This window comes from Phocoena sinus, chromosome 1 (genome assembly GCF_008692025.1).
Source record: "Phocoena sinus isolate mPhoSin1 chromosome 1, mPhoSin1.pri, whole genome shotgun sequence".
NCBI classification, from domain to species: domain Eukaryota; kingdom Metazoa; phylum Chordata; class Mammalia; order Artiodactyla; family Phocoenidae; genus Phocoena; species Phocoena sinus.
In genome coordinates this window covers 116005329-116017339 of record NC_045763.1, presented here as the reverse complement: position 1 = coordinate 116017339, position 12011 = coordinate 116005329, and the positions used below count along the sequence as shown (strand labels likewise).

At 55.1% G+C, this 12011-nt stretch overlaps 1 protein-coding gene across 2 annotated transcripts in view; it reads right to left on the bottom strand.

The window, feature by feature from the left end:
• The window catches only part of KIRREL1 (kirre like nephrin family adhesion molecule 1), a 103164-nt gene that overhangs the window by 8727 nt on the left and 82426 nt on the right, over positions 1-12011 (bottom strand). The window contains exons 3-10 of one of the 2 annotated variants that reach the window (XM_032640434.1): positions 11207-11356; positions 6130-6287; positions 4033-4183; positions 2884-2989; positions 2587-2735; positions 2282-2409; positions 1414-1540; positions 1223-1323 (exon numbers count right to left, since the gene is read on the bottom strand). In XM_032640434.1, the coding sequence (XP_032496325.1) occupies positions 1223-1323; positions 1414-1540; positions 2282-2409; positions 2587-2735; positions 2884-2989; positions 4033-4183; positions 6130-6287; positions 11207-11356 (1070 nt within the window). Of the gene's footprint in view, positions 1-1222; positions 1324-1413; positions 1589-2281; positions 2410-2586; positions 2736-2883; positions 2990-4032; positions 4184-6129; positions 6288-11206; positions 11357-12011 lie in introns of both variants that reach the window. The other variant, XM_032640424.1, reaches the window with a different exon arrangement.

Sequence of the window (12011 nt, the reverse complement as noted above, 5' to 3'; positions counted from 1 at the left end):
AGATGGTCGACTACTGTCCCAGAGACCCACCTTCTCCAAGTTAGAATTCAGGCTTCTTTCTTTGGGAATCTCTATTTTTGTAACAACCCCAGCAGATCCAATGAAGCAACATGTGGGACCCCTGATGTGGTAAAACAAATCCTGGGTGGAGAGCCAAGAACCCTGGGCTCTACGTCTGACTCTCCCCTCGAGCCCTGTGTAGCCTCCCCTTCCCTCTCTGGGTCTCAGTTTCCTATAAAAGGAGAGGACCAGGCTAGAGGCAGACAATGCTCCAGCTCTCCTCCAGCTCCGATAGTCTGAGCTTCTAACTAAACATAACTTAACCTTCAACCTCACCTTTAACCACTCCACAGCTGGCCCTACATAGCCCACTGGCTCTGGAGACTCATCCACAGACCCTTATAATGAGTGGGAATTGGCACCGGAGAGCTGTCTCTCCCAGGCTCTTCCATCCTCGACCCCCTAGCCGGGGCATACCCCCCTTTGTGTCCCCCTCCCTCAGAGTGGAACCCAAGGGAGGGAAAGCCACTGAGAACTGGCTCGTTTCCCGGCATCAGTCCTCCTAGCTCTGCAAGGAAAGCCCCCCGGGAGCCAAGCTGCCCACTGCCCAGGTGGCCATGGTAATGAAGTGTCTCTGGGCAGCCGTGGAGTTAGCCAAATGGTCATTAAATGTGATGAGGGGTTTGACGGTTAATGGTCACAGGAGGAATTAATGGTTCATGGTGTCGGGGAGAGGGAGGGGGGTGGAGAGCGGCATGGGGCCTGGTAGGAGGAGAAAGGCAGGAGAAGGGAGAGGAGGGGACGACACGGTGGGACAGAACTGAGGGGGCAGGGCGGAGGGGCAGAAGGCAGAGGAGAGGGCAAGGAAGAGATCGGGAGGCTGAGGAAAGGGGAGGAGATGAGGGAGAGGAAAGAGCAGGCGTGAAAGCCCAGGGGAACCAGTAGCATATCCAGGGAGCCTCCACCAGGCCTTTCACACGTGTTGTCACATCGCTTCTCACGGCAACCCTGTTTGGTAGGGATCACTGCCACTATTTTACGGATGAGGAAACTGGGGTTCCAAATAACAAGTAACTGGCTCAGGGTCACACAACAAGTAAGAGAGGAGATGGCATTTGAACAGGAAGAGGGACGGAGGGACAGAGTCGGAGGATGAGAAGCGCAGGGCGCGGGAAAGGCCTGGGGAGAGCGGGAGGAGGCTGAGGCCAGGCCCAGCACTCACAATGCGGTCTGGGGGTGGCGTGCTCCCGATGAAACACTCCACCTTGCCACCATCACCCCTGACGGCGTACTGCACGGCCTCGCTGGAGATAATGGGGGGCCCTGCAAGTAAGAAGACGTGGTCAGGGCCAGCTGGGACCTCCAGTGCCTGCCTCCCCCTCACAGGCCCCCCGCCCCCCTCAGGCCACTCACCATTCACATAAAGTGGCACCTCCCGCTCGGCCACTCCGATCCGAGGCACGATGGCCCGGCAGGTGTAGGTGCCGGCATCGGCCTGGGTCACCGACTTCAGCAGCAGCTGGTTGCTGTTACTCAGGACCTGGGCAGAGAGAGCAGCCTCGGGTGGGGAGCCAGGAGGCCTGGGCCCCTAGATCCGTGCGGGCCCCCGCATCGGAGGCATCGGAAAGAAAGGAGGAAGGGCCACAAGTGAATTCCCAGAAGGGAAACAGGGTCCCGAGTCTATCTGGTCCATCCCCTGACTCTAAACAGGTTGGCATTTAGACACGTCATCTCTCTATAAGAGCGGGCAGAAGTGGGTGGAGGCTCAGGAGGGCAGGCGAGGCTGCCATCCATCTGTACAGAGGATGCAGCCGCTTCTGGTCATCTGTTCTAATGCTTCTCTAGCGCCAAATGAGGTAGGAAGTTCCACTCTGAAATCCCTCTTTTTGCAACTGTGGCCCAAATTGTCCAAGGCAGGTCGCTGTAGAGCGGCACAATTCAGCCTCCTTTCCTCTAGTGAGTCATCCCAGCTTCTCCACCCTCCTATGCAGCATTCTTTTACCAGGTCTCTGGCCACCGCAGCAGCTCCACTCAGGGCCCCTGCCCCCCTCCCACCCCACAGGTCATCACGTCCCTCCCACTGCCACTGCAGCGGCCAGCTGTCTGCCGAGGAGGGTGGGGTTGACTGCAAGCACCGTCCTTTTCTTCCAAATCCTGAGAACTTGGAAATAGCCCAGGTTCAACTTGAAAAATAATGCTGCACCTCCTTTGCCCCCTCTCTCCCCAGCCTGTGGCCAGGCTCCTTCCTTCCAGCACCCCGGAGAGGCAGCAAGCTTCTTACCATGTTTGAGTCCTTTTTGGTCCAGGTGAGGGTGAGGGGGGGATTACCAACCCAGACACAGGTGAGGGTCACATCAGAGCCAATGTCTGTGGTCGTGGGTTTGGGGTCCACTACAATCCGGGGAGCAACTGAGGTAGAAAGGAACAGCCCGTTAGCGTCTGAGTCTCCCTGGGGGTCAGCTCCAATCTCTGTCCTCTTCCTTCTCCTGTCCGGCCCCCTCAGCCTCATGGAGCCCCCCCAACCCCACCCCAGGCCCTTTAAAGCCCTGGCCCTCTGTCCCCACCCCCGCCCCTGCAGCTACTCACAGTGGACATTGACTAAAGTGCTGACATTGGTGCTTCCCACTTTGTTGTAAACCTCACAGGACACAGGCTCCGTGAAGAAGGAATAATCGACATTCGTCTCATAGCGACTCTCGTGGGCGTCTTCGATCAGCAAGCCCCCCTTGGCCCACCTGGGGGAACAGGCAACACAGAGCGGGGTCAGGCCTTGGAGCCCCCTCACTCATGTCCAGTGGCCTGTCCTCCTCAGCCCCCCACTCCTGGCCTCAAGGGCCGCCCAGTATCCTTCCCCAGAGTGTGCCCAGCCCCTGCCCCTCCCACCTGTAGCCCAGGATCTCAGGGTTGGCTGTGGCCTGGCATGTAAAGACGACGCGCTCGCCCTCCTGCACCGTCTGTGGCTCAATGGACAGGGTCACCGTAGGAGGGTCTGCAAAGCAGAGGACTGGAAGTCAGGGTCTTTTCTGTCCCTCAAATTTCTTTTTCTCTCTCTAGCACACACACTCAGACCTCACCCGCGTGGTGACCCGGGAATTTGACTTTGCAGTGTACCAGCTCCAATAAACAAGGCTTCTTCACCTTTATTCCAGGAGCCTCTAGGGGCCGGCTAGGGTGACGACCAAGGATGATACCAGAGGGACATATTAGTCAGAAGGTGTATTGACGGATGTGACCACTAGGCGTCAGTGTGGGCTCGTTAGGCTCACGGACCGGGATGGGGGTGGGACATCTCTCCAATCTCTGCCACTCTCCCACCCTTCCCTGGGGAGTGGGAGTTTACTGAGCACTTACCAAGTAGCACACTCCATGCTAGATGCCCTTACACTATACCTCACTTAATGCTCACAACCCTGAGAAGCAGGTACAGGTCCACAACCCCTTATCTGAACCCCCTGGAACTAGATGTGTTTCAGAATTTGGGATATTTCAAGGGTTAGAAAGGTAACGGTGGGCACAGACCGTTTACCGTGTAAGACCCCCAGCACAGTCTGGGCAATATCCCACAGACACACGCATTAATACATCTGCAGTGAAATGTATAGCTATTCCAATTAAGTGGGTTAAATAAAAGACTACGAAGAGCCTCGGTTCAGGTTTTGCCACCCAAGCGCTTTTGGTTTAGAATTTCCGATAAGGGATTGTAGGCCTGCATTTTATTTTCTGCACGTATACCGAATTAGAAACTGAGGCTCAGAGAGATTATGTCATTGCCCAAAGTCACACGGTTTAAACCCGGGAACTGCCTGGCTCACAGCTGATGCCTCTTCTACCAGCCCTAAGGGTTCAAACCAGGGAATCCAAGACGACGAAGAAATGGAGCATCTGTCCCAGGGCACCTGGGGGATTCTTCTGTGCTTCTCAAAGGGTGCTGCCCCCCACCCCACCCTTCCCGGGCTCCTTCCCAGGACGCCACTCAAGGTGCACATTCCCCCCACCCCACGATCCCTGCCTCCATCCCAGGACCCTGCTCACGGTGCACGTCGAGCTCGATGGACGTCTCCTTGCCGCTCGGGATGGCCTCGTTCACGCTGCGGCAGGTGAAGACACGCCCAATATCCAGGTCTGTGGGGTTGATGAGCAGCTGGCTGATGGTGGTCTCCCTCTTCCCATCCTTCAGCAGTTCCTGGGGTGGCGGAAACAAGGGTGGGAGACACGGTTAAGCTAAAAGCCCCCTCCTCTGCTCTCAGGGTGACCCGCTCAGAGCTGGCTTGCTGGAGGGGCATTTAACCTGAAGCTCAATCCTCCCCCAGCCCCTACCTCCTCCCCAGGTTTGGTTTAGTTTCTAATTAACAGACTTTATGATTTTTTAAAGAGAAGTTTTACGTTTACAGAAAAGTTGAAGAGAAAATACAGAGAGTTCCTGTATACCCTCCTCTCTGGCCCCCCAGTTTCCCCTATTATTAATTAACACGACACACTAGTGTGATACATGTGTTACAACTGATGAACCAACACTGGTACCAATACTAACGAAAGCCCATAGTTTACATTAGAGTTCACTCTGTGCGTTGTACAGTTTTCCCCACGGTTTTGAGTCCCATTCCTGGAATCCCCTGAGTCCAGCCCAAGTCCTTCCTCTTCTGGAAAGTCTTCCTTTGCTATCCCAGCCCTCAGGACTCTCTCCCCAGCCTGAACTTGTGCCCCTTGCAGGCAGTCTGTCCTCCACACCGCTCTGGTCACATCCGGCCTTGCCTCTTAGGTACCGTGCATGTGTGTTTCAGTGCTGGGTCTCTCCTGCTAGACCGTAAACTCCTTGAGGGCAGGGAAGGGACTCACAGGCTCAAAATCTCATACCAGCTCAGTGATATCCAACCTGAGGTCCCTGGACATGATCATAGGAACACTTGGGCTGTTTTCCATATTGTACACTGCCTAAGGGAAACCATACTGTTAAGCAAAGTAGGGGCCCACGGTTTGACAGCAATATATAGGCATCCTTGCTGGGCCCGATGTGGTACCGGAACAGCACCAGCCCAGTGCAGTAACACCAGCCCCCTCCTGCTGCTTCAAAGCTCCATCGTGTCTTTAACGAGTATAAAAAAGGGGGGTGGATGACAAATGGCCGTCAACCAATCAGTTTGTTTGGTTGCCAAAATATTCAAAACATGAAGCCCTAGAGGAAAAAAAATAACGGAGTTCTTGGTAGTGAAAAAGTTAAGCACCACTAAAGCCAAACTGCCACTTGTCAAAGGGTGAATCGAAGGCCAGAGACAAGTGACTTGTCCAAGGTCATACAGAGCATCAAGGGCAGAGCTAATCCGGGTACTCGCTCCCTGGGGCCACACATTCCGAGGCACACAGGTGAGCATTCTCTCTCCCCTCAGTGAGAATTGTCTCCTGAAGCATCTAGCAAAGGGCTGGGTACATATGTGCTTGTCCGCAGCTGACAGGAGGAGCTCCAAACCTGAGATCTGGATTCTAATTCCAGCTCCACCGTCAACTTTGCCGTGTGATCCCGGGCAAGTAACTTGATGTCTTTCTCTGCCACAGGTTCCTCATCTATAACATGTACACGTAATCCCTGCCCCCCCCACCCCAAGCTCTTAGTTGCGCCGACTGGGAACACATACCAACTAGAGGCTGGGGGAAGAAAGTCGAGGGGCTCAGTTGCGAGAGGTCACATTCTGATGCAGACACAAACACCAGCTCTGCAGCATGTCAGCTTTGTGACCCTGGCAAGTCACTCAACTTCTCTGACCATCAGTTCACTCTTTGTGAGTTGGAAATATCACCTAATTTATGAAACTCCTGTGAGGTTTAATAGAGACTGTCCATAAAGATCTTAGCATGCACAGTGCCTGGTATACAGTAGGGGCTTAATCAATGTAGCTATTTTCAGCATTATTCTTAGTCTCTGCTAACTGTTGACTGGCCCTGTGAACCTGGGAATTCACTTCTCTTCTCCGGACCTCAACTTTCCCAACTATTTAATGGGAGGATTGGACCAGATGGTCTCTGAGGCCCCTGCTCACATCTGTCTCCCCGAGTCTGTGGTCAGATCCATGTGGGAAAGGAAAGGTGAACTGGGATGTGGCCCAGGAGGATCTGGGGGTACAGGCAGGGTCTCACCGTGCTGGCTACGGCGCCCTCCTGCTGCGTCCCATCCCGGAACCAGATGATGGTGGCAGCAGGCTTGGCGTTGAAGGCTCGGCACGTGAGGTTGTGGGGGGCGCCTGCCTGCAGCAGAATCACAGGACCACCATCGATCCTAGTGTCCTCTGGGGGGACTGTGGAGAAGAGCAGAGCAGAGTCAGTCCAGGATGCAGCCAACACTGCCCGTATGACCAAAACCACTGCCCCTGGAGGCATCTCTCCCTCTGCATGTCCACCCCTTGGCAGGGCAGGACCATCCTTACCCCCTAACTTATAATCACTGTATCCGTTGCTCCTGTGGCCTGGGGGGCCTGGCACAGAAAGGTGGCTACCTCCACGGAGTTTATGTCCATTCCCTCCTGTGTGCGCCTCTGCCCTGGGGCAGCCAGATGAGGGGGTCTATCACGGCAACCTCCGAAATGGACTCCCCGCCTCCAGTCCCTGGTGGCCTTAAGCCATCTGTCATGCTGGCAGGTTATTTTCTCTAGAGAGCAGGTAAGACTGTGCCACTTCCCTGCTCAAACACATTCCATGTCTACCAGCTGCCATGGGCATGAGTTGCAAGCATCTCTGCCTGCCGTCCAGGGTTCCTCAGGCCAAGTCCTGCACTTTTGAATCTACTCGTCTCGTTTCTGGTGTTCTTTCCCTCAGGGCTCCTCTTGAACTGCTGTCCATCCTGTTCACATCCCAGCTGCTGCACAGGGCCCTCCATGTCACACCCCCCACAATCACCACCTTAGTGGTTCCCAGCCCGTCACTTGGAGCTCCAAGCACTATCTACCTTGTGTTTGCGTTACTTAACATGGTTATCCATGCCCCCTCCCCAACCCAAACTGTCATCCTGAAAAAGCAGGAACTCCATCTCACTAATGTTTATACAGTCTCCAGTGCCTAGAACATGACCAAAGCCGGCTCTGGCTAAATGCTTAAGGAACTGAATCCATCAGATGTCTGATACTAGGAAATAGGGTGGTCTCTCCCTGTCCTATTCCCATAGGTTTCTAAATGCTCAGGTGAACCAGACTGCAAGTTCCCTGGGAGCAGGGGCTGCTTCTTATTTTCTCTTAAAGCCCCAAGATCTAGTGCAGAGGCTGGTTGATAGCACATCCTGGGGGATATTAGCTGAATTAGTGGCTAAGTGATTGATGAAATAAAGGCAGAAGGGTTTGGATTATAATTTTGATTCCTGGTCCACCTCATGTTCGTTGGCCAGCAATGTGAAAGGGTTTTGTTTGCTTTTTGCTGGGAAAAACCAGAAAGACTCAGAGGGGCCTTTCCGAGGGAACCCTTGAGAGGACAGAGACCCTGGGAGGCCCATGAGTCCAGTTGTGGGCAGGGCGGTCCTGTAGTTTATGAAATGACAGTCTCCATGCTGGGGTTTCTAAGAGAAAGGAACCACTTGTAGCCCATCCCAGTACTCTGTTCAACTCATGCATGTAGAGTGGGAGGGTGTGAAAAGTATGGGTTGTAGAACCAGGCTGCCCCAGTTTCAAATCCTGGCATGTGTCATGTGATCTTGGGTGAAGCCCTCAAGTCACAGTTTCTTCAACAGAGACATACGGTGCTCATTCCCGGGGCCCTCATGAAGGCCAGATGAGGGCTGTACATGCACTATCGTGCGTAGGGCACGCGCGCGTGACGTGTGCTGTGTGTTCACTTTACTGCTTGGACAAGAGGCAGCAGTGCCTCCAACTCCTGACTGGTGAATGACTGCTGAATCCCGGGCTCTTCCTCTTTGCTCACCAGGTGTACCTGGCTCCAATGCCAGATGGGCGCAGATTTGCAAACAGGGCGGAAAGGAGAGAAATGGATAAAGAGCCGCCACTCGGGGTCTCCTGGTCTGCGTGGGCCCCTCCAAGGTCACACCTTGGTGCCACAGCCCAGGAGGACACTTCTGGATGGGCAGAGGAGGGGAAGGCTTCTCCTTCCATCGGCTCTCCCTTCCCTTGTAAGGTTGACCCTCGCCCTTTGTTCAGGGAAGGCCGCCCACCTGTCACCTCTGCCACTAGCCCACCTTTCTCTTCGTATCTGGGGCAAAAAGGAAATTAAGGCTGTTGAGGTGTCTGCTTATCCATGACTACCATGCTCAGTTAGGCGTGTGTCCCTGTGTATGTTTATGAACACATTTTTAGGACTTGTGACTTAAATCTGTATATCAATATGTACATGTGTCTGAGGCCTCAGCTTCCTTGTTTGTAAAATTCAGAAAGCACATTGACATCGGTCCCCCAGAGTCGTTACTGCGAAGGTGAAAGGAGACCAAGGATATGAAGCCGACTGTAAACTGTAACGTGATCGACGGCATCTCCACCATTCACTGAATGCCCACCCCATGTCAGCTCAAGCGCCTCACGTATACGATTTCATTTCACCCTCACCACAAAGTGTTTTTCATTAATCCTTTCATGGTAAATACCATTAACCCCCATTTACAGACAAGGCACTGAGGCTCAGGGACAGGAGAGTGAGCTGAATATCAGGGCTGGGTGTGGACCAGGCCCGCCGAAGCCATGCCCATCACCACTGCACTCGAGCGGTTCTTGCTGTGAGTAATGAGGGAGCCATGGGTCTGTAGATAAATATTATGCCTGCGTCCGCATCTGCCAGGGAGTAGGAGGCAGCTTCTCCGAGCCCTGAGGCAGGAAGAATGAAAGGCCATTCTGTGACCTGGGCTGGTCTGGGGTGGGCCACTGAAGGGCATGGCTACAGGGGAGGCGAGGTGACGAGGCTGGCCGTGTACAGGGAGGCTGATTTCCAGCAGTGAACACAGCCCACTCTCGGCCCTGCCCCGTCTCTGAGCCCCAGGCTGCCATGAAGGAAGGGTGTGTGTAAGCAGGTAAGCAGGGAGGATGCACAGACGTCTTGCCTTCTCAGTGCTTCCACGTGGCTGCAGGAGGCAGGGAGTGTGAGGATTCCAGAGAGACAAGGAGGGGGAGGGAGGGGAAAGGAGTAGCCGGGTTCATCTTTCATCTGTTTTACTCTTGGGGCTTCCTCCTGTTCCCCTCATCCAGCTAAATCACTCAGACAGGCTATGAAGGCCCACACCCTCAACACTGACCGTGCCCTGCGGGACAAGTCGGTCAGCTCCTCCCTCGCTGACTCGCAAGCTTTTGTAAACAGGGTACTCCTCCATCTAGCGTTCCCATCGATATTCTTCTCTGCCAGGAAGCCTTCCCTGATTGAACCAAGACACTGGATGCCATTATGAAGTTCCTGGGATATCTATCGGCTTGGTTGGCCTCTACTCATCTCTCTCTATTTCTCTGTCTCTGTGCTGGGGTAGGAGAGGGAAGGGAGAGTATCAGGGGGCCCTCATTAGAATGGGAGTTCTCCAGTCTAGAAGTAGCACGTTCCAGGATCCAAGCCAAAGCAGTTAGGGAGGGAAAAAGACAGAAGGTCTCCTAAGAATCTCACGTTCCCTTGGAATGCCTGGTCCGGCGTCGGGGCTCATACACTCTCCAACGAGGCATGGAAGCGGACGTCTCGGCATCCCATGCCTATAGCCCTGGTGGTTAGCTAACTCTTGCTTCCTAACCTCCATCCTGCTTCTTGTTAATTCTTCCCATTTGTCCTCACCAGAGAGGAAAAGCGAGTCATCCACCAGCCCCGAGTCCTAGTCCTTCAGGGTCTTTGCATCCAGAGAAACTGGCTGTCGGGTCCCTCCAGTCCTCACTTCTTCTGACACCTCACATGTGCCCAGACCTTCGGAGTTTACAACTCCCTGCTCAGGGAGCAGCAAAGCGGCAGTTGCTAAGAAAAGGCTGGCAGCCCATGTTACCGATGAGAAACTTGTTGTCCAGAGGTTATGACCTCTTCCGGGTCATGGTGCCGAAAGGGACCAGGTCTCCTGACTCCCATTCCAGGCCTCTTCCCACCACACTCAGATGACTTGTCATGTTCTCACCTTTCTCCCCCAAGTAAGAACATTCCTTGTGTCCACACTCACTCATCTCAGCTCCCCCCTCCTTTCCTTCCATCCCTCCTGGGGGCGTCCCCCACTTCAATGATTTCAGGGTTGGGGAGAGAAAATAGAGGGAGCAGGACGGATCAAGTGGAGGCAGGAAAAAAGAAAGGGACAGAGTGGATGACAAAGAGGAAGAAAGAGGGTCACAGGCAGACAGAGCCAGGCCGGAGACGAGCAGAGCAGAGGTAGAGGCCCAGCCCGAGCACCAGAGCTTGAGGGAGACAGAAAGACTGATGGAGCTGGAGGTACCGCCAGGGAGGGGAAGGCACGGAACAGAGGAGGCGAAGGCGTGTCAGAGCTGGCCTCATTCCGTACTGCGTGCAGGAGAGAATCCCCTCATTATGCAAATGGCCCTGGGTGTTGCCATAGAGGGACATCTGTTCTGTATCCCGTGGGCAGCAGCCGGGGGGTGGGGGGCTCGGCTTCCGAGACAAGTCCTCCTCCAGCAGCTCCTGCAGGCTCAGTCAGGACCCCTGCCCGCCCCGTCCCCCCACCCCGCTCTCAGCCCTCAAAGCCCCGTCCTGCTTCCCTGTTCCCTGAGGAGGGCTCTAGGTGAAGCAGAGAAGAAGGGGTGTGTGCTGAGCGGGGAAAGGAGGAAGCGAAGGGAAGAGGGGCTGAGTTCAAGGAAAAGGAGCCGAGGGGGTAGTTTCTGGGGCTCCGAGGCAGCTGAGAGGGAGAGGAAGGGAGAAGCTTCCAACAAGCCCATCTGCCAGGAGAGGTCCGGTCCCCATGGTCAAAATGCCCCCACTCTAGTGGGGAGAGCTTTGTATCCAGAAGGCTGAGCCCCATCCCTGTGTGGCCTGGGCACAGGCAGGGGCAGGGAGGATGCCAGAGCTCACACAGTCCACATGTCCAGCAGTGGGTGCCCACATGCCCATTTTTTCCTCTTCTATCTGAACTTGGCTTTGGAAGAAGTTTAAAGGATTTGGGGAGGGAAAGCTAGGGAGACAGTGGGGGCAGACATGAGGCCAGGAATAGAGAGGGAGAAGCTGGGAAATAAAAGAGGAAATTGGAGAAGGGGGGACAGCCAGGATGCCAAGAGACAGAGACAGGAGGCTGGGGGCCCTGCAGGATGTCGGGGGTTATTACTGAGCACGGTGAGTTTCGCTCGCCGGGAGCGCAGGGCGGCCTCCGTGGCCTGGCACTCGTAAGAGGCGTCGTCAGAGAGCTCGGCATCTGTGATCTCCAGGTTGTACTGCCCGGCGTCTGCTGAGCCCACGACCCGGTACCGTGGCCAGGCTGCAGGAACAGAACGGGCGAGCCCAGGTGAGCCCAGCCCCAACCTGAGGATCGACCTGGACCACCCTGCCCCACAAGGGTGCATCCTCTCCCCACGTCAGGGTCCGCATCCCATTCCAGGGCCAGCACTCCTCCCTCCACCCTCTCCTGGGACCCCCCCCCCAGGGGCCCTTGACGAGGAGGAGGTCCCCATGCAGACACTGTGACGTCACAACCTCCTACAGTGAGGATGGGAGCCACAAAGCAGGAGGAGTGATGGGGGAGAGCAGAAGGGGGAGATGAGCAGAAGCAGATGAATTCTCCGAAGCTGTTTGCAGACAAATGTCTCTCATAATAATAGGAAAGAAAGAGGAAAAAAAAAAAAAAAGGCAGACAGCAGGGAGGAAAGGAGAGAAAGAGGGGAGGGTGTGTGGGCGTTAAAAAATATAGGCCATCACAGCTCAGACATGAGCTCACCAGGGCCAGAGGGAAGCCCAAGGCAGGCTAAGGTCTCACCATCACTCGCCTAGGGAGGGTTGCACGAGGCAGGGTCCTGCCAGCTCCCTGAAGGAGCCCCGAAACCAAGAGTCCCGTCCCCTGCAGAAGCCACGCCTCTGGCCTCTGCAATCCAGTCTCGCTCGCCCTCTGTCCTCCAGGCTCTTGCCCACCCCCTCAC